This window comes from Aulostomus chinensis, chromosome 19, assembly GCF_037954235.1.
Source record: "Aulostomus chinensis isolate RoL2024-O1b breed Wild chromosome 19, RoL_Achi_v1.0, whole genome shotgun sequence".
Classification (NCBI taxonomy): domain Eukaryota; kingdom Metazoa; phylum Chordata; class Actinopteri; order Syngnathiformes; family Aulostomidae; genus Aulostomus; species Aulostomus chinensis.
The window spans coordinates 18081993-18103027 of NC_141338.1; the positions used below are offsets into that span (position 1 = coordinate 18081993).

A 21035-nucleotide genomic window follows, 5' to 3' on the forward strand; every position below is an offset into this window, starting at 1 on the left:
TTTTCCTTTCAGTTATTACACACAGTTACAGTTACTGTGCATTCTACAAATTATTTCTAAGGGAAAAAAGGGAACAAATTATTCTTGTCAGATGGGATTGCGATAGTTCTTGGCCTTCATTTAGGATTCTCCTGGTCTTGTCTTGCCCCAAAGGAGTTTCCAAGATGGTTGCTGAGTCTTGTGACTTTCATTGAAGGACTCTGTTATATTTAGTGCTGCTGTTCGTGTGAAAATCATAAATCCCGCCTACTTGACGCATCAATTTATTGTGTTTACCAGATGTTTTACTCTGGTCTTATGTTCTCTTGTCTATAGGGTCAACATTTTAATTTTTATATTATTAACTATAGCAACATCTACGATGTTACGGGTCAGTTTGTACCCGTATATGTTTACTTCAAGAAAAAAAGCAAAAAAACAAAAACAAAAACAAACTAAGTCTTGTTTCGGAAATAGAACTTTAATACAATTACAAAGAGTAAAGCAGAACGAGTGATAATACAAAATATACATTTGCAAGGTAAAACAAGCAAGAGCATGCATGTGAATTTGTGTGTTTTTAGATGCACGTGAGGCAAAAAGGGACACTTTTACTGTTTGCAGGTGAAGCACAGCGCGTTGATTGCTAGGGACCTGACTCCTCTTTCTTTTAGAATCAGGTGGTTGATGTTGAGGCAGGGCTTGCTGAGGAGGCTGCTGGCGCCGATGCCCTTCGGCAACCGAGGCTGCGGCGGCTGGGTCTCGTGGCACCTGCTCCCTTTGCTCCATGTGCACCTTGACAAGGGAACATCCAAGCTCCTTAAGAAACATCTTCTTCTTGTTGTTGTTTTTTCGTTGAGTTCCTCCCTCGGTGAATGTGGACCTAGAACACATGGAGAATGTTGTAAAGCACAGCTGAACTGGAGACGTGTCCTCTGCAAGACACCAACTCCAACTTTCTGTCTTTGTTTGTTTGGTCAAACAGGCAGAGAGAGACAGGCCCCTGACAGAAGCTCAGGTGGTTGGAGGAGGAGGAGCTGGCTGTGTTTATGATTTCAGGTTCGACCCACTGTTTCGTACTCTTATATTAGAACCGGGTCAAAACTGAGCCTAACAATATAAAAGTCATAATCTTCACCAGAGCGTTTTATACTTTAGTTCAACTTATTTTTTAATAATTTCATTTTTTTCTAAATAGAACTTCCTGACAAAGTCAAGAAGTCTTGATGCAATAAACAAAGTTATGCAGTATTCTTATTCTTCTAAAACCTAAAAACGAGTGGTGCCGACTCCGGTACTCCGGTACCAAACCGATCAGCTGCTTGAGGACATCCTTGTGACTGCTCAGATTTCTACTTTATAGACTCTTTGAGGAAGCCAAGAGACTTTCCATCCTGTGACCAGGCTGTCCAGCGTAGACGCACGCAGGGTCATAGGGCAGGGGCCTCAAAGAATACTGGTTCTGCTGCATCTCTAGTGAATCAGTGCGTGTTCAGGTGTCACACCAGGACCAGACAGGGGCAGTAGAGTTTAATTTGCACAAGCCGTCGCACACCGGAAGTGACCTGTTTCATCCCCTGCTATAGAATAAACCACCGATCCAGTACATTAAGACTGGCTGGGTAAAACATAAGTGTTTTCCCATAATTTTACTGTCGAAAGCAAAATCACCACCCTGGTGTGCTTGTGCGCGCCCACACCACCTTCTGCTGGCGGGCGGTGGTGCAGGCCGGACAGGGGAGTGTCGTAACGGGGAGTGTCCCGGGCCAGACGGTTTAACAGTGGCACTGTTCTCCGCTTCCTCGCCGAACTAAAACCTCTCTACCCCCGCTGCGTCCAGAAAGCGCTCACCGCAGCTCACCCCGGGCCCCCAGCCGTCACAGACCACACGCTTCAGCCTTCAGGTACGACACACACACCCACACACACACTCAAACACAGACTTTCCTCCTGACGCCTGCAACACGGATTTATGCAGGTCTTTCATTCCACGTCTTAATTAACGTCACAGTCTTCTGGACCGTTACTTTTCACCCAGACTGGAGAGACGATGCGTCGCGCTGAGCCTGGTAGAATGAAAGAGTTGCGTTGTGTCTGCGGGCTCACGATGGGTTCACTTTTACTGCTTTTATGGGTCTTAAAAAGCTGCAAAGAGAGCTTTTACCGTCGAGGTGTGACGCCGCTGCCATATATGGGCAAACCGGTAGCAGAAACCCTGCATGATGGCCGGAACGCTGCGAGCTTATTGTCTCATTCTTACATGCTGTGAAAAATGTGCTCGGGTGTCTCATTGTAACACAGTGGTACATCAGTGTAAAGTAATAAATGTGTTTAACATATTTTTTAACTTTATTTGAATTCTCTTTGCAACCTACGCATTTTTTAATAATTTTTTTTTTTAGTACATGGAATATGTAACCACAATCGTGCTTGTAAATCTATTGTTTCCAAGACCAACCAAAAAATCAACAACAACAAAAACAAAACAATAAACAAACAGAGAAGTACTGACTTGGTTGCCATAGAAACGCTTAACCAAATAGCGAGACTGAGGACGTTAGTCTCAACATCCTGCAGACTGTTTCATCAGCCTGAGGTGAGTGCGTCAGACAGCCTGGTGTGTGTTTGACTGTGCTGAGCAGACACCAGATCCTTGCTGGCCAGTCAGATAGTGCCGTGTCAGACCCTCACTCAGCTGTCAGACGGTCAAAGATTATGGGATGCCTGCATCCACGGACAGTAATAATCCCTTTCCGTGTAGATAGAGACCTCCAACAACTGCATGTGCCTGTTCTCGGGGCAGGCGTGTGCCAAAGGGCAGGGCTGACCAACTGGTCTGAATGTTTGCGTGTCCATGTCCATCATGTCTGATTCAGCACAGCATCTGTGAGGTCACCGGGAGGTGACCTCTAAAGCCCCCCCCCCCTTTTTTTAATAACCAAAAAAATCCTGTGACATCAGGCTTTTGTCTGCAGTGGGAAGTGATTTAATCTGCATGAAATCCTGAGTCCAGTGACCCTGCAGGAGACCCTGGGATGAGCACAACACCTGTGGGAGCGCAGTCTTTGCAGCTCACGTCTGTTATGACCCTGTTATATACCCATATATATACATATATACACCCCACCTCTTGCCTAAGACTACTGGGATAGGCTGCTGCCCCCCATGACCTGTAACAGGATAAGTGGTAGAAAATGGATGGATGGATTGATGGATGGATGGATGTTCTATAACGGCAAATTCTACCAGAGATCCTGTGGCCAGTTTGATTGGAAGTGCATTAGTTAGCATGCTAGCTGGCCAGTGTGCATGCTAACTAGCTCAGAAGGCTAACGTTAGCCCACGATCTCCCTTCAGCTTGGGTTCTTGAACTAGACTCTTAGTCACAGTTGTAGCATTGCTGTTGCATTGACTCAACATTCTCTGTTGGAACGTCCATCTATTTTAGTCCTTAATATTCCAACTTTCAAACCTACTTCTGTCTTCTGCTGTATAACTGTGGAATAGCAGGATTATTACTCATATTTAAGGGGGGGGGGGGGGGGGGTTTGAGGTTTAGGAGTTGCTTGAGTTCCACCAAAAGATCCTACTGCAAGAATGTCTCCTGACTGTGAGAGAAGGGAACAGGAGGCTCAACTGTGCTAACTTATTTCTTGGCTCAGGGCTCATTCCTGCACTGCTCTCATGAGCACGTCGCCACTGATGCTAAAGTGGACCTAGATTCTCTCATATGTACTGCTGCAGTGTTGGATGTTCACATTAAAAAAAAAAAAGCCCAAATTCCACAACATCGAAGTAAACTTGTAAAAGGAATCATTTTAAACCAAAAGCTCAAGAGCTTTCAGACTAAACTAAACTCTTGGTTTCCAGTGTTTTCTTCTTTTTTCCGCCATCATGGATGTGTTTACACGGGCAGCTACTTCAGGCACAGCACGCCCACCCAGTACAGGATTACTGCCCCAGAGATGCTCTACAAGGGAAGATTACAAACTCGGAGTGTAAAGGTGTAACAGCCTGAGCATAATGGAATCCAGTGGGAGACCCTGATGCTCAGAGTGACACACACCACCCAAGCTAAAGCTAGCTAGAGGTGCTATCTTCTCTTGTAGAGGATCTCCGCTACCCCTTGGCAGAGAGGCGCCGCTATAAGAGGGGCCTGCGTAAGCGTACGGCCAGTAAAAGATAAATAAGAACTTTGTTTTCGACTGAAAATCATGCAAAGCTGCATTGGTGGAGTCCTAGAATAAAAACACGAGAGTGGAACAAGCGTTTTAATGCTCAATTATGTCATTAAATGAATTCCTACAGTAACAGAACACACATTGCTACCTTAACACAAGAAGTGAGGTTAACAACCATGAAATGTTGGAGAAAATATTTCCAGTTTTCCCAACTGAGACAACATGACAACCTGCTGCTACGTATTCAGGCATCAGTTCTCACTGCTGGCTGTCTCCTAGCAGCGTTCGAGTGTTGCTCCTGAAATAACCCCTTTCATATCCTTCAATAAGCATCCGCATATCAGTATTGGCCAGGTCATAAAGGACCATATTGGTCCATGTTGTTTTACTGAATAAACACACAGAGGTGAGGCAGAATGGCTGTTTAAACATCATCGGATCTGTGTTATCTGATGTGTCCTGGACGAGCCGGAGTCCAGCTGAACTGTCCCTGAGGGGCCAGCAGTGGCATGCACGGAGAAAATGAGTCATCGAGAAGGCCGGCCCACCCCTCCTCTGAAGGGGGAACCTTTTTTTTTGTTTTTTTTGGGGGGGGGGTGGGGGTGAGAGACTCAGCACAAACGTATTTTTGGAGCACACAAATCCAGCTTTCACAGATAAAACCCTTGTTTTTGAAGTGGGACACCAGACAACAAATCACAAGGGCTGTATTTGGAAAACATCTTGTCATATGAGTCCACTGTTGCCATCTGCGCCGCAGTTTTGGTTTTCAACTCAGGCCTGAAGCAGAGGCCGGCACAAAGGAGGGGCTGGTGACATATGGGGGAGGGGACCAAATAATTGAGGCAATGTTCGCTTGGAGGCGAGGTGTGTGTGTGTGTGTGTGTCTGTCTGTCTGTCTGTCTGCAGATAGACACTCGACGAATACCTCCAGCTGTGCAGGGTGGCATGCAGACACCATCTGCTTCCCCCAGCATGCCTGGAAAAACTCACGTACCGTCAGTTGTGTCCAGTAAACCCACAAAACACTCAGTTCGGGAGTTCTCGCTCTCGCTTTTACTCTTCATTCATCAAAACATTGCACAAAAATATTGTAAAAAAACAACAACAACAACAACAAAAAAACAAGAAGAAACCCCCCTTTGTGTGTAAATGACATTTTCTAACCTTTTCCCAAGTCTTTTCAGACTTTTCTGTCATCATGCGGCCTTTTTCTGAGTTGCTAGTACAGGTTTTAATGCTGGCTTTGATGTATTCAAAGGGGGATTTTATTCAGATGCTACGTCTCCCCTCTGATGTTTGCTTTATTAGCACACAGACGGTACGAGTGTCTTACTCAGGGATAAAACAGCTTTGATGCACAGAGACGATAACTCCATCAGGGGTTAGATCACCGTCAAAGCCAGTCATATTTATTTAGTGCCACAGATCTTCAAAATACAAAGTCCCACGAAAGTGATATTTTTCACGAGTTTCGGAGTAAAGGTATGTTGGATTGATCTTACGAATAAAGTGAGGTCTCTGGATTTTCTATTCATTTCCTTTCTTTTAAAAGGAGTTCTATTTTCAGAGAGTTATCGTGGAGATTGAATGGGTGCTTTTATAACGAAACTCGCTCCACAGAAGCAAAAAGTAAAACTTCACATCAGATAGAGAAATGAAAACTTAAGCGACAAATTGTGTGTTTGCATCGTAACCACAGGTTTTGTCATTGGTTTAAATGCCTGGTATCATCTTGAGGGATTCAAGTTAAAGGTTGTTTCTCCTCTGTTCGTCTGCATCTGTGCTAATGAGGATCCTGTAGTTCTGCCCCAGCTGAATGTCACTGAGAGTCTTTTTTATTTATTATTATTAACTCAAGCAGAAGATACAGATTTATTACCGTTGTTTGGGAGCTTGAAATGATTGTGTTCTCTCATTCTCTCTCAGATTGTTCCCTTGATATTGTGGAAGTAGGAGTTTGAAGCGTGCGGTAGCTGCTTCTCTTCGTAGCGTTTTTGCATTTATGTTACGGAACACGTGTCACTTTATAGTTCAAAAGTTTGTGAAATACACTAAAAAGGCTTTTTAAGGTCTGTATCTTTCAATGTTGGAAGTCCTTTAGTGCACGGATTGAATTACTACAGGCACGAGTTAGCCTCGCTAATGAGCTAATTTTAATTGTCCATGGGTTAAAGGACAATAAATAACCTTTAGTCATCAGTGCGATGTGTCAACAATTACTGCAGTATAATCCAATGAATTACAACACAATAGGAGACAGTACATAAATCAACATGGAGCCTAGCTTGCTGTAAAGACTGGGAGGAAGAAGAAAAGTTTATTTGCCGCCACCCAAAGTTTAAAAAGAAGAAGGCTGATTGTGTGAGGATCACATAAACACATCGTATTTGAATGGTTTTATTTGTGCACAAGCAGAAGAGGGACAACGTTTGGTTTTAGAGGCAGTTTTAGCTGCACAGAATACTGCCTTGTTACAAACTGGGTCTCATATCTGTTACCCGTGTATGTGTGTGCACAGGTGAAACAAAATCCCACCAAATAAACAAAAACTTGTTACCGAGTGAGTCTATGAGGTCCTGGGATGTGACATTTTGATATTTGGGACGAGTAGTTTCTCTTCTCTCCTCTGTGTTTGCCCCTCCAGACCCCGCTGGATGGCTATTTAGCTAGTTAGCTCAGCTTTGCTAAGCTTAGTAGCAGTGGGGCAGTAGAGAAAGTCATCAGGTACTCTTTTTTTCCGAAAATTGCCTTTGCTTGGAGTAATTTCATGATTTTCAACATATTTTTTAACACAGTTTTACTTTTATTACAAGCAAAGACTGTTGACAAAAGTGCTTTTGTAGACTTTTGAGACCGCCTCCTCTCATGCTAGCATTTATTGCAGCTAGCTAAACAGCAGTCAGCCATATCTATGGGTTTGTCTGCCACTGATAAGCATATCCCCTCATAAAGTTAGCATGTTCCTTTAAATTCCTCATCTCTGAATGAGGAACCACTAACGCTCAGTGGTAGTAAATCTTGTGCGGTGATTTTCACGGCCTCTTTTCTCCGACTCCACCGGGGAAACATCCGTCTCTCCACACAAGTGGAGGCCGGTCATGTGAGGACGTGATGAGTTGACCCACCAACGCCTTTTCCGTGTTGAAACATTCCATGGCTACAAAATATTGTGCCATGAATTTGGCTGTTATATAAGAGAGAGCTGAATCTGTGGAAAAAGGAACCCCACATCTGTTGGCTTGGTTTCATGGTTTGTCGGTTGGCGCCCCCCCCCCCCCCAACCCCACCCCCATCCAAGGTCAAGAAGATTCCTGCCGTGTTTGTGGGCAGACGGCCGCCGGGAAGAATGAGCCATTCTTGCTGCAATTGAGAGGCTGCAGGTCCAAGTTACATTCCTGTGGAGAGCTGGATTTTGATTTTGAACTGACTGACCCCCCGGTTAAGAAACATCCCGACTATATAAAGAGTTAACAGGAGCTGAGAAGCACTGGGGAGTGGAGGCCATTATTGACATAAATCAATAAAGTGATGCATTTTTGAGAAATTCTCCAGACGAAACAGCCAAAGTACACTGCTTCACCTCAGAGAGACGCTGTTTAGACTGTACACGGGGGGGCGTAGTCTACCTGCACGAGGGGTCAGACCAGAGGCTGAAGACGTATCCAGAGGTTTTAGTATCTAGTTAGAGGCACCCAGGTCGCTTCTGTCCTCCGCCTCTTTTTGTTTGTTTATTTTCAGGAAAGTTGGTTGTACTTCAGCCTCGATGGAGGTGTGTGTGTGTGTGTGTGTGTGTGTGTGTGTGTGTGTGTGTGTCAGTACCACTTAATTATCAGTTTGGAACTCTATTCGCTGAGATGAAGGAGCGAGAGAAAGAGAGAGATACATTTTGTGTGTGTGGCTAAGACGCCCGAAAAAAGAAAAAAAAAACGTGAAGGGAAACTTACTTAGAAAAACCTTGGTTTCAATTTCCACATGCAAATTCTAAGCAAATTTTAGGTTTATCTTTAAGAAACATCAAGAATAGTTTACAGGCCGTTGTAAACTTTAGTAAACTTTGCTCTGACCTCCTCCTCAGTAAATTGACATGGAATTTACACGTGTTAATTGTTACCAAGGTTTTACCAGTTAAATTTAACGCCAGTTTTTTGTTTTTTTTTCTTCAGTGAAGATTCAGCAGATTAACTTGTGGCCACGAGATAATTGTTCCCAGGCTTTCATGTGCGGTCAACTTATTGCAGGCAGTGACTGGACATCTCAGGACCAAAAACTATTAATTCTATTCATTTCCGTCACCAGTCCGGATCTCTGTACTGAAGTTAACATCTGGCATGCTCCAATAAACAGGAAGACATGTTAATTAACAATCAGAGAGCCAAAACAAAGGTTTCCACAGGAAGCCGGGCCCCCATCCGAGAAATGTACAACATCCCCAAGCAGCAGGGACTTGAAACCCTTGACTCGGCACCATGTGTCTGTTACGCTGTCAGAAGGTAGCGCTGACATGAAGGATGTGTGTGTGTGTGTGTGTGTGTGTGTGTGTGTGTGTGTGTGATGATTACTGGACATGTCTGCTGCGTAGAGTGCACGAGCATGCCTCAGCTCCTGCAGGTCCTCTGGTTGTCTGAGCTCAAGGTTCAACAGTTTTGCTGTTGTCAGCCGTCAGCCTCTGTTAGCTCCAAGCTAAGTATACATGGTTGGCTCTTTCAGCATTTTGGAGTCACCAAAAAGTGATGCGGGAGGAAAAGCATGTATTTGTGAGCTCAGTTGCGAGTACATTTTTAATGAAGTATTGCTTGAGATACAGGAAGAATAAGAACCGGCGTGCTGTAAAGTCAGAGACATTCTACTTTGGTGTTTCCTTGCCACCGTCTATAGCAGTTATGACCGCGCCTGAGTCATAATATCCACGACTTCCTTCCTGCCTGCTGGTAGAAACACCCTGAGCACAGGGCACCAGTGACTCACCCCAGTGTGCACTAATATCTAACTATGGACCAAAACTTTATCTTGGTATCCACGGCAACGACCCAGCCTTCAGGGGGTGGCTTCATGTTTCCTAGAGAAAAGCCTCACAAGTAGGAAGACACTGTGTCACTTTAAAAAAAAAAGATACCGAGTAGCAACTCTTAGCGCTGCCATATTTGACCTCAGAATCATAAAACCCGACTGTGTTGCTACAAGCAGGGAGGACAGAGAGCAGGAAGTCTGAGGTGTGGGATCTCTCCGCAGGCAGCATGGCAGCGCAGCACCCAGAGTTTGAGCGGGCTGGGAAGAAACCAGGCCTCCAGGTGTGGAGGGTGGAGAATTTTGACCTGGTTCCCGTCCCTGAGAACCTGTACGGGGGGTTCTACACCGGAGATGCCTACCTCATCCTCAACACCATCAAGCAGCGCTCTGGAAACCTGCAGTATGACCTCCACTTCTGGTTGGGTGAGTGCAACCTGAAATATACAGAGATACTCAGAATGAAAGGAACGAAACATACTGATGGTTTAAAGCTCGAGTTCATTGTGAGTTTTTAAGTGGAAAATTACTACGTTGCCACAAAAGCAGCCCAGCGAAGCATTTTGAGAGGATTTGCTTTTGGGAGGTCAAAGAAAAACTTACATGACGTCTGAAAAGTTCTGTTTCAAAATAAACAGTGTGTGTGTGTGAGTCAACAAAGCATGACACACATACACACGTCAGTATTTTAGACGTAACACAGAAACAAGAGTGTAGTCTGCGGGACGGCCTGGTAAATCAGGATATTTCTGGGGTCAGAGGGTGAACAGTGCTGCGTGTCCAAGCCCATGAAAAGAGAAACAAAATAATATTCCTGTCATTGCAGCGGCCACATGGTTGGCAGATCTGCTTTTCTAATCTGCTGGAGCGTTTTGTACTGCTTCCTCTGACATGAGGCTGAACATGGACGAGCTGATTTCAGTTTTCCAGAGACGACGGGGACGTGTGTGTCCGTCTCCCTGCAAAGTTGTGTCGCTGAGACCAGAGAGACGTCTCAGGGACGCGCGGTAGCCTCAGAATAACACGCGCCGATGCTGTCGGTGTAATTATGTCTCCTAAAACACGACTGTTATTGTTTATTAAATATCTTTATTGTTGGAACGGGAAAGCAAACAGAAATAGCAGATAATGGCAGTTCGTGCCCCCCCCCCCCCCCCCCAGATCGAACCTCGTTTATTTGATTTTATTTGACACATGAATTAAAGAGGAACTTAAAATTAACTTCCCTCCTAGGCTTCAGCACCAGTTTGACTTTTAAGTGCACTTTAACCGCACACACTGGCGATAATTTGATTTGTAGTTCAATTTGAAAGGGACACTGCTTTTTTTGTTGACCAGTAAGGACATGATCTAGTTTAAGTGGGTTTTTTTGGCAAACTGAGAAATTAAAATTGTCCTCAGTGGGTTGAGACAAACAGGGATTCCCAACCGGGGGCTGTGGCCCCCTGGTGGCGTAATGTAGTACGTCTCAGGCTGATTTGCATTATTTTTTTAATAAAATTTTTGTTATAGATTATAAAATATTAAATAAAATAACATGGTAAAATTTGGGTGGATATTCTAAAATTTTATATATCATGAGCACGCTATCCAGAGAGCAGATTCATCAATTTACTATCATTACTTAATAATGTTTATAGCTTTATATTGTTAAATATATGTGGTGCAGTGGTCAGCACTGTCCCCTCACAGCAAGAAGGTTCCAGGTTCCAGTCCCGGCTCCATCACAGGATCTTTCTGTGTGAGTCTCCATGTTCTCCCTGTTCCTGTGTAGGTTCTCTCTGGTACTCCAGCTTCCTCCCACAGTCCAAAGACATCAAGAGAGGACGAGGCTGATTGATACTCTAAATTGACTGTAGGTGTGACTGTGAGTGTGAATGGTTGTTTGTCTCTATGTGTTGGTCCTGTGATGGACTGGTGACCTGTCCAGGGTGAACCCCGCCTCTCACCTGAAGGCTGCTGGGATAGGCTCCACCCCCTGTGACCCTTAACAGGATAAGAGGTAGAAAATGGATAAGAAATGGAAGTATATGTGGAGGAATTTATGTGGACAGTTGTACTAAAGTAGTTATTTTTGGATTCAGATGAAAACATCAGCTTATATAATCACTATTTAATATTTAGATTTGATAACAGATGCTAACTCTGTATGTTATAATTATAATTCAGTTACAATCCAGGAAGAGAGATGCTGGATTTGATCAATTCTCTAAATTGATTTCTCATGCTTTTAGTCAGCTTCATTGATCCGGGGTGCAGCATTTATCTCTAAACAGGATGTGATGTAACCCTCAGCGTCACCGTGTGACCAGAGACAGAGTAAAGTTGCCTGCATTAACGCGTGCGCTGCTCGCATACATCGACTGTGCCTCCCACGCATTTTTCTCCTGACTCAAATCCGCCATGTGGCTGTGGGTAGACAGCTGAGGCAGAACACACACCAGGAGTGTTATGGCGTCTGTCGTCTCTGGTGCAGGTGATTTCTGCTCCCAGGATGAGAGCGGCTCGGCGGCCATCTTCACAGTTCAAATGGATGACTTTCTGGGGGGGAAACCCATCCAGTACCGTGAGGTCCAGGGACACGAGTCCAAAACTTTCCTTGGATACTTCAAATCTGGCATCAAATACATGGTAAGATTTTGACTGATGCTTGATTTATACACGCAAACTTGAACTGAGACTTTTTTGGTGTGTTTGTGATTTTTTTTTAATGTTAGAGGCTTGTATGGTTACATTTTGGTTTATTTGAAAACCTAAGCTACATTTTCTCGTTCATTGTCCGTGAAATTAGATGATGCAGTTCATTAGTAAACCAAACAGAAAATATTTGAATAAAAGATCATGCATTATCTGAATTTTACTATTTTTATGGTAGTATATCTCTTCAGTTGCAACCTCACCAAGCCTCATAAAACAGGAGTTTTGTTTTTAAAAACTCTTGTCTTGCAGAAAGGAGGCGTGGCTTCAGGGTTCAAGCATGTCGTCACCAACGAGGTGTCTGTGCAGCGCGTGCTGCAGGTCAAAGGTCGTCGTGTCATCCGGGCGACGGAGGTGCCGGTCAGCTGGGACAGCTTCAACCAGGGAGACTGCTTCATCCTGGACCTGGGTGATGTGAGTCACGCCAGGGCCTGTTCAGCACATCAGTATGACACTGGCGTGATATCAGTGTGGTGTTGCCAAAGCAGTGCTGTGTAGTTTTACTGTTGCAAAGACCAGGAATCTGGCACATTCAACAAGGAAAACAATGACAACACTGTGACAGCGTTGATCAAAACTTGTTTTTACGGCATCTTTCACACTCATGGTTGATTTCAGTAGAGACAGAGTGCAATGCGTCATATTCTGAAAGCCACGCCCACCAGGGGACAGAGCTGAAGCCTGAGACGCTGAATTCTGCAAGTTCAAAATGCCCGTAGAGCTGAAAATTGATCTGATTCCTCTGTGCAGCCTCATAATCATGGTTATTAGCTGATAGAGAGCTAAAAGAACTCCAGTGATATGGTGGGGGTTTTTTTATCTTAGAAGCAAAGAACGCCCATGTCATCACTCTCTCACGCTCACACACAACGACGAGAGAGCTGCCAGTCAAAGGCGATCGTTCAGGCAAAGTTAGCTGTATGTTAGCCAGCAAAAGTAGCCTGACATGTGATATTTGCCCTGCTAGTGACTGCTGCTTGTTTCCGCTGTCAGTACACTGAGGGTCAGACTCACTGTTTTCACGTTAACATAAGTTAGTCCTGCTGATGCCTCTAATAAACTCCTGGATCTGGCTTTTCTCCCTAAAAGCTTATAAAGACACTTTTTTTCTGTTCTGCAGGCAGAATTAACAAAGAGGCACTGTCACACAAAACAAAGTCTCTAAAGAGAGAGCCATTGTTTTCCTTCTGCTGTGGTCGGGAGTTAATTGCCCTCTGTTTATGCCGTGGTTGTTAATTTAGAGCCACAGCAGCATTGTACATGCTAAAATACTGTTGCTATTAGCTAGCATAACACTGACTGAGTGTCCAGCCGCAGGAAGGGTCTCACTTTTCTCCTCCATCAACCTCCTCCTCCTCCTCTTCACTTTGTCCCATCATGATTTGATTTCTGAGAATCAGGAGCTAGCATCTAGCACCTGCTACACAGCCAGAAATGAGCCTGAAACTTTAGGTTTGGCTAAAAATGCTTTAACTTGCACCGTTTTAGCAACAGGAACTCTTGACTATTCATGTCCTTCATAACCCTCTGTTCTTGGTTTTGTACAGGAGATTTATCAGTGGTGTGGATCCCAGAGCAACCGCTTCGAGAAGCTGAAGGCCACACAGGTCGCCAAGGGTATCCGTGACAACGAGCGCAGTGGGAGGGCCCGAGTGTACGTGTGTGATGAGGGAAGGGAGAGAGAGAAGATGATTGAGGTGAGACAACAAAGCAGATGACGAATAATATCATATTGTAGGACAGAAGTCGTCTATTTAATGATGCGTATACAACTTCCTGGTCTCAGGTTTTAGGTGAGAAACCAGATCTGCCTGCCGGAGCCTCTGATGACATCACGGCGGACGCCTCCAACAGGAAGAGGGCCAAACTCTACAAGGTGAGATCAACACCACACATACTCATGTCGCCTGGGAGGTTATTTCTTTAAATACAAGTTAATTATTAATGAGGAAGAGAAGTGCAGTAAACAACGGTGGTTACAGGTACAAGTACAGAGAAGTTGCAGTGATTTTGAAACATCGGTCCGCTCGTCTGATTCTGGTGACGATGGATAATGTAAAATATGTGTGCTCTCCCAGAAGCTGGCGTGTTCCTGGAAGTTTACAGCTTGTCAATCATTCTAAGTGAGGTCCTGGAAATATTTAGCAGGTGTAAATGTGCAGCAGCAGCTCTCACACACTGAACCTCCCACCTGCAGCTGCACTGACACTGATGGATTCTTTCTTCAACAATGTCAAACCTTGGCAGGTGTCGAATGCCAGTGGGGGAATGACCATCGCGCTGGTGGCAGCAGAGAACCCGTTCGCCCAGAGCGCCCTGGAGTCCGGTGACTGCTTCATCCTGGATCATGGCTCTGACGGCAAGATCTTTGTCTGGAAAGGTCAGTGGAGGCTGCTGATTCCCCCCTCGACATTTACGTCTCTGCTCAATAAATGCTTGGTGGTGGATTCTGGACCGTCAGCCCCTGATTACAGCTGCTAGTGGCGGAAGCCAGAATCAACCATGTTTTAGTGTGAAATTCTCTGAGCCTACGCTGGCATGTGCTGATACATACAGACTGCCTGTCCGTCCCTGACACCACAGTTCCATAGTTTTCAATTCTACTCTCAGGCAAAGACGCCAACATGGACGAGCGAAAGGCTGCGATGAATGCTGCAGATGAGTTCATCAAGAAGATGGGTTACCCCAAACACACGCAGGTCCAGATCCTGCCCGAGATGGGCGAGACACCCCTCTTCAAGCAGTTCTTCAAGAACTGGCGGGACAAAGATCAGACGGTGGGTCTGGGCGTGGCCTACATCGCTAACAGCATCGCCAAGATTGAGAAGGTGCCGTTCGATGCCGCCAGCCTGCACGACTCCCCTGCCATGGCCGCCCAGCACGGCATGGTGGATGACGGCAGCGGAGAGAAACAGGTGAGAAAACGGAGGCTGGAGGGTTCACCGTCGCTCAGACTGGAACAACTTTGTAAACGTGTTTGTGTCCCCTCAGATCTGGCGTATTGAGGGATCCGACAAGGTGGCGGTGGATCCGTCCACGTATGGCCAGTTCTACGGAGGAGACAGCTACATCATCCTGTACAACTACCATCACGGAGGACGGCAGGGACACATCATCTACATGTGGTGAGAACATGACACTGACTGTCCCTACCCAGGAAGAAAGCAGGAACCAGAGAACCAGAGGTTCTCACTTCTAGTTTGACTTGGATGATGGTGGTCATGCGTTGGAACTCTTCCTCAGGCAGGGCATGGACTCCAGCCAGGATGAAATCGGGGCATGTGCCATCCTCGGCGCCCAGCTGGACGAGGAGCTCGGCGGTGGTCCTGTGCAGGTAAAGAACGTCGCTCCTCCATCTGCTCTCTCTCCTCACGAGCTTCCCATCGTTTTATCATGAGTGTGTCTGCTGGCTCCCTGATCTCAGGCTCCTCCTCTGACCTGGACTTCCTCTCACATTCTGCTCTTCCTCCTGCTTTCCCTCTCGCTGTGTCCTTCCTCCTGCCACTTCCTCCTCCTCAGGTTGTTGGTGCGCGTATAACCACTCAGGTATTTTCCCTCTTCCTCCTCCTCCTCCTCCCCCTCCCAGAGTGACTCATGGTTTTGTCTTGAGCCAGGGACAAACAGAAGAGAAGCTGGTTTCTCTTCCTACTTACAAAAACAAAACTTCCTTTTTTTCTGGCTATCTTAAGGCGATCATAAATTAAATCAGATTCACAGTAAAGGCTACACACACACACGCGCACACACACACGCGCGCGCGCGCGCACACACACACACACATTCACACTCTTCCTTGTCTGCTTCAGCAGAGGGGTGTGGGTAGACATTCCACTGTGGATGACTGCCCCTCTGTCGCCAAAGTTAGTAACATTACAATGACAAGTAGGTGTCATGTGATGCGTAAGTCCCTCACTGAGGGTCGCCGGGCTCGTTTGCAACAGTCATCAAATCCGGATCATCAGCAGGTCCAGGGTCATGAGTCCAGCAGCCTCGTCACACACACGGACTCAGTGTGTTCGGATCCACATAAACGTGCTTATAACTGTAGAGACCACAAACACAGATCTGGTCTGATGGGTCCTGGTTCTGCTTGGCTGCATCCACGCTTGACTCTGTGTGTGTGAGGGTTATGTGCACTTACAAGCATCATCATCATCATCATCATCATCATCATCATCATCATCATCATCATGTGGCATGACCCTGCATGTGTGTGTGTTGCCATTTGTTGGATGTTCTCACCTTTAAAAAGCAAAGAACAGGTGTTTCCTTCAAATGTCTCTTTTGCATTCAATAAAAAAATCTCGCCAAATGAAATTTCCATTCAGTGCTGAAAGGCTCGCCAGCCCAAATAAAATAAATGAAATCAACTTAAATTTACAGGCTTAGCGATGATTTAAAAATTAACTCATGCATTAAACAAAAACAAAAAAATAAACAGCATAAATAGGAAAACACAGGAAAATGGCATTTTAATCATTAACTGTGTTGGTGTTTTTTTTTTTAAGAAAACACCAAACCTTTTCGTTATTTTGTCGTTATCGTACGCGTGAACACTGGCTGCTTTTGTCATTCATTCATGCTGTTGAAAGTACAGTTGAATTTTAGAACGTTGGTTGAACGAGACGAGAAGCCGGAAATGTCAGCTAAATCAAATAATCAAGTTTTTACGCGCAGTAATGGTCAAGTTGTCCACGCCATCCCTGAGAAGCTTCCTGAGTGCAGACGGCAGCAGAATATTCACCCAAATCTTCCCTTTTAGGGCACAGATGTCGTTCTTGGCTCTGTCGTAGAGTTTCTAGCATATAGAAACAGGAAGTTAGAAGTCGACAAACGCAACCAGGAGCAATTGGAGCGGAACGGACAATCTCTCAACTTTAACTGTGACCAACAGTAAAAATATTTCACTTCAGTCAGTAAATCCTCACCTCCCCCGGTGACCATGTCCAAGTATCCTTGAGCAAGATACCGAACCCCTAATTGCTCCTGGCGACCCGTCCAGGGTGAACCCCGCCTCTCACCCAGTGTCAGCTGGGATAGGCTCCACCCCCCAACGACCCTTAACAGATAAGCGGTGTCGAAAATGGATGAATGGATGGACAGACACTGAAAATATATTCTGAAACTAATAACTTCATAAAAAACAACAAAAGAAAACCCCAGCATGAAGTCTTTGTATGCGTGTAGCCGCCAGCGGTGACTGGAACCGGCTCAGAGTTGATGAATCTGCTCCAAACTCACAAGAGTCATCAGCTCTGTGCTTCCTTTGGCCAGTGTGGAGGCAAACCCGGGGCCTGGAGGCCATCCAGAAACACAATCGTCATGATTGATGAAAGATGCAAATCACTTTGAAATCAATTTGTGCCTTCATTCTGTACGTTCTTTTTTTCATATGTTGGGTAATCAAAATTAATGGCTTTTTTTGCCAACCTAAGAAACAAATGTCCTAGCCTGTAGACTCCTCTGACATGTTTATTATATTGTGGTTTTTGCTATCAAAGACCAAAGAGACTCCCACACACACACACACACCACCTCCTGCTTCACTTCCACCCACCCTGTGGATCACAAGGTTCGGCTCCATGCTACCATCTACTGGTGGTAATGGAGAACGCAGCCTGCTGGGATTGTGTTGCGCAGCCTTCATCACTTCTGCATGAGATAGTTTACAGTTTAGTTTTCCCTATCAAGCTTTGAATGAACTTTGATGATGTCATCGTGGTTGTGTGTGTGTCAGGTGAGGGTGGTGCAGGGCAAGGAGCCGGCCCACCTGATGAGTCTGTTTGGAGGCCAGCCCATGGTGGTGTACAAGGGAGGAACGTCCAGGGACGGAGGTCAGTCGGCTCCTGCTGAGACTCGACTCTTCCAGGTGCGCTCCAACTCTGCAGGGCACACCAGAACCGTGGAGGTAAGAGATCACCTGAAGGTGGCGCTCATTCTACCACGTCCAAACATTACACCCACTGCACCTTCTACCTGCTACCGTGACTAGTCCTGATAGCAGTCCGGATTTTGCTGTTGGTCCTGCCAGAGAGGCCATGTAATACAAGAAAATCCTCATGATAAATAATTCAGCTATTTTGAGGTTAACTGGTCAACACTGGCCACCCCTCCAGCAGGGTGAGAAGGCGCTCAGTGGAGCGAGAGTGGCGGACGTGTGCAGTAGTTCGTCTCACCACTCGTGTCTCTGCGCCTGTCCTCCAGGTCGATGCTGTGGCCTCCAACCTGAACTCTAATGATGCTTTTATTCTGGTGACCCCCGGAGGCTCCTTCCTGTGGGTGGGGGTGGGAGCCAGTGGCCTGGAGAAGCAGGGAGCTCAGCAGCTGTGTGACATCCTGGGGGTGTCAGCGTCTGAGCTGGCCGAGGGAGGCGAGACAGGTGAGGAGGAGGAGGAGGGTCTCGCAGAGGGGGACTCACTGAGGGGAAGCTCAGTCAAGGTCTCCCACTGCAGGGTCATCAGGCCCGTTTGCAGTAGTTGGCGGATCCGGCTCATCAGCAGATTCAGGACCATGAGTCTCGCAGCCTTGTTTTCTACCCATTCAGGCAGGCCTGGTCAGCGTGAGGCTAGCTAGCTCCCTCTAGGGGTCCCAGACCTGCTGGTACCTGAAACTGCTGCACACAGACTCTCCCTGTTTTTTAAACAAGTGCACCATCATCAGTGTCCCAGTCTGTTTAACACACTAAATGATCCTCGCTCAGACTGGGTGGGGCTTGATTGGGAAGTGGGTGGGGTTTCATCCAAAATTGGTAATTGAAGCCTGGGATTTGACTTGATTCACTATTTAGAGAATCATGAATGAGAACTCAGTAATGCCAAGTAAAATACATGAAAACAGTCTTTTGACTCAACTCATGACTTTTGCACCATCAAACTCAACGTGTGTGTGTGTGTGTGTGTGTGTCTCCTCTCCCAGGTGAGTTCTGGGACGCTCTGGGAGGGAAGACAGAATACCGCACATCCACCAGACTTAAGGACAAGATGGACGCTCACCCACCCCGACTCTTTGCCTGCTCTAACAAGACTGGAAACTTCATCGTAAGTCACCGTGTTTGGGAGACGACCTTGTAGACTCATTATCAAGGTCAACAGAGGTTCCTCTCCCTGGTCCGTGTCTCTTGATTGTTACAGAACTGTCAGGTGAATGTAGAAACCTGACAAACTGTAAAACACAAATGTGGGTTTTCCTCCTGTCAGATCGAGGAGGTACCTGGGGAGATGACCCAAGATGACCTCGCCACTGATGATGTCATGATCCTCGACACCTGGGAGCAGGTGAGGACACCTGGGCTAAGCTTCATTTTTCGGGTTCCTCCTTGAAAGCAACCAACATCCACGTGACTCTTTCCCATTGACAGGTGTTTGTCTGGATCGGCAACGAGGCCCAGGAGGAGGAGAAGACTGAAGCCATGGCCTCCGGTGAGGACCAGCTGGAGTCACTGAGACCTCCCTGGAACCAAAACCTCCTTAGAACTCCTGCCTTTGGCCTCCTTCGTTTTGAGAAAGTCAAACGCAATTGTTTATCAAAGAATCTGGCAAATCACAAAACCACACACAGAAAGAAAAAAACCCCGCTGCGCTTTTGTGTTTGTGTTGCTGGTCGATGGCACCATTTTCACCGAAAAAACTAATGACATGTACCTCCATGCCAAAGGCACAGAGGTGGAAAAATACACACATTCTTTAAAGTAGAAGCAGGAGGTCATTTGAAGGACGTTTTACTGGCTGTTGGTGAACTGAACCAACTGGATTTAATCTAATGTTGTCTTGTACAATCAAAAAATGAATAAAGCCATAATTCAGCCAATTATATTTAGCGTGAAGCTAACGGCTAACAAACCGCTGCAGCAACAAAACAACTACAGAACTGTACAAACTCGAGCGCATCATCTGGTGTAATCCACGTCTTCCTCATCCAGCCGTTTGCCGTGTGATCCACAAACACGGAGCTAAATATAAACCGTGATACCTCCAGTGCTGCGCCGCTTCATGGTGGCCCCTCCTACATTCCGAGTCACAATTAAGAGTCACAGAGGAGAAAAACATCACACGTCTTGATGAGCTCCAAACACAGATTTGAGAGTAGTGGGAAGTCAAAAAACACTTTTTGGTTGAAGCATCAGTTTGGCTCGCTGCAGAAAAACATATTTACAAGATGAAGATGACAATACAATCAAGTCATTGCGATGTAACCTGGAATAGTAGAATAATGAAGATGAGTAGAAATAGAATGAATATAAATGAAAGACATCGACTAAAAAGCCACATGGTGCGGTGCATTCGCCAGTCAGAACTGTGGTCTGGATCTCCTGCCTTCAGCTGCAGTCTGAACCCATCTTGTCCTCCTCAGCGCTCCGCTACATCGAGACGGATCCGGCCAGCAGAGACCGCAGGACGCCCATCGTGAAGATCAAGCAGGGCTTCGAGCCGCCCACCTTCACTGGCTGGTTCCTGGGCTGGGACCACGACTACTGGACCAGCGACCCCCTGGAGCGGGCCATGGCTGAACTGGCCCTGTGAGCTCTCACCTGGTTCCTCTGCCTCCCCTCCCCACCCCTGACCTTTGACCCCGCCGCTCTGCTGCCAGCACTGAGCTCCAATCACAAGACTTTTTTTTTTTTTTTTTAGCTGCCAGAATGCCTTGAAACAAGTTTTTTTACAGGTTGTTTTTAAAGTTAGAAGGTCTGAGGCAGTTTTACGCCACAGCCCTGCCTTTTATACCGGTTCAAGACCAACCAGTAGCAGTAGAGCTTGAACTCACTGGTGCACTGGCTTCCTGTAGGGTTTTACACCAATTGTGTGAAGCCAACGTTTCCTCCCCATTCATTTTGTATTTAGTCACTTCTCAAACGCAATAACAGCAAAGGTGGCAACATTGGAAGAGTCAGTGCCAAGAAACCAAATCAGGTAAAGAGCAACACGAACCCTGCACCTTGAGTTTACAGCAAACCTGCTCTTTAGTCAAAGGTACTGTGCCAGCTACAGGTGAAGACGCCCCGGCAGATGTTCAGAGCTTCACGCCACGCACACCGTTTCTATTTATTTGACTGTTAAAATGCCACGGATTGTCAGACAGGAAGTGTAACCTTTCCTGGGAATCTGGATGCTTCGCTGCTTTAGAAACCTGTTCAAGTCAATAAAGTGTGATTGAATGTTCAGGTGCTGTGCGTCC

The 21035-nt window shown here is 46.1% G+C and overlaps 1 protein-coding gene across 2 annotated transcripts; it reads left to right on the top strand.

Moving 5' to 3' along the window:
* The first annotated feature begins 1580 nt into the window (after positions 1-1580).
* gsna (gelsolin a) lies at positions 1581-21019 on the top strand. 2 transcript variants are annotated; one of them, XM_086188569.1, is made up of 16 exons: positions 1581-1883; positions 9393-9593; positions 11644-11798; positions 12117-12278; positions 13412-13561; positions 13651-13740; positions 14112-14244; positions 14475-14779; positions 14856-14989; positions 15108-15198; positions 17602-17772; positions 18069-18243; positions 18780-18901; positions 19061-19138; positions 19222-19282; positions 20214-21019. In XM_086188569.1, exons 2-16 carry the CDS (start codon positions 9398-9400, stop codon positions 20381-20383), a joined length of 2193 nt encoding a protein of 730 aa, XP_086044695.1. In that variant the 5' UTR covers positions 1581-1883; positions 9393-9397; the 3' UTR covers positions 20384-21019. The 2 variants fall into 2 exon arrangements, with proteins under 2 accessions (XP_086044695.1, XP_086044696.1); XM_086188570.1 differs by lacking the exon at positions 1581-1883 and adding an exon at positions 5528-5645.
* Positions 21020-21035: the final 16 nt, after the last annotated feature.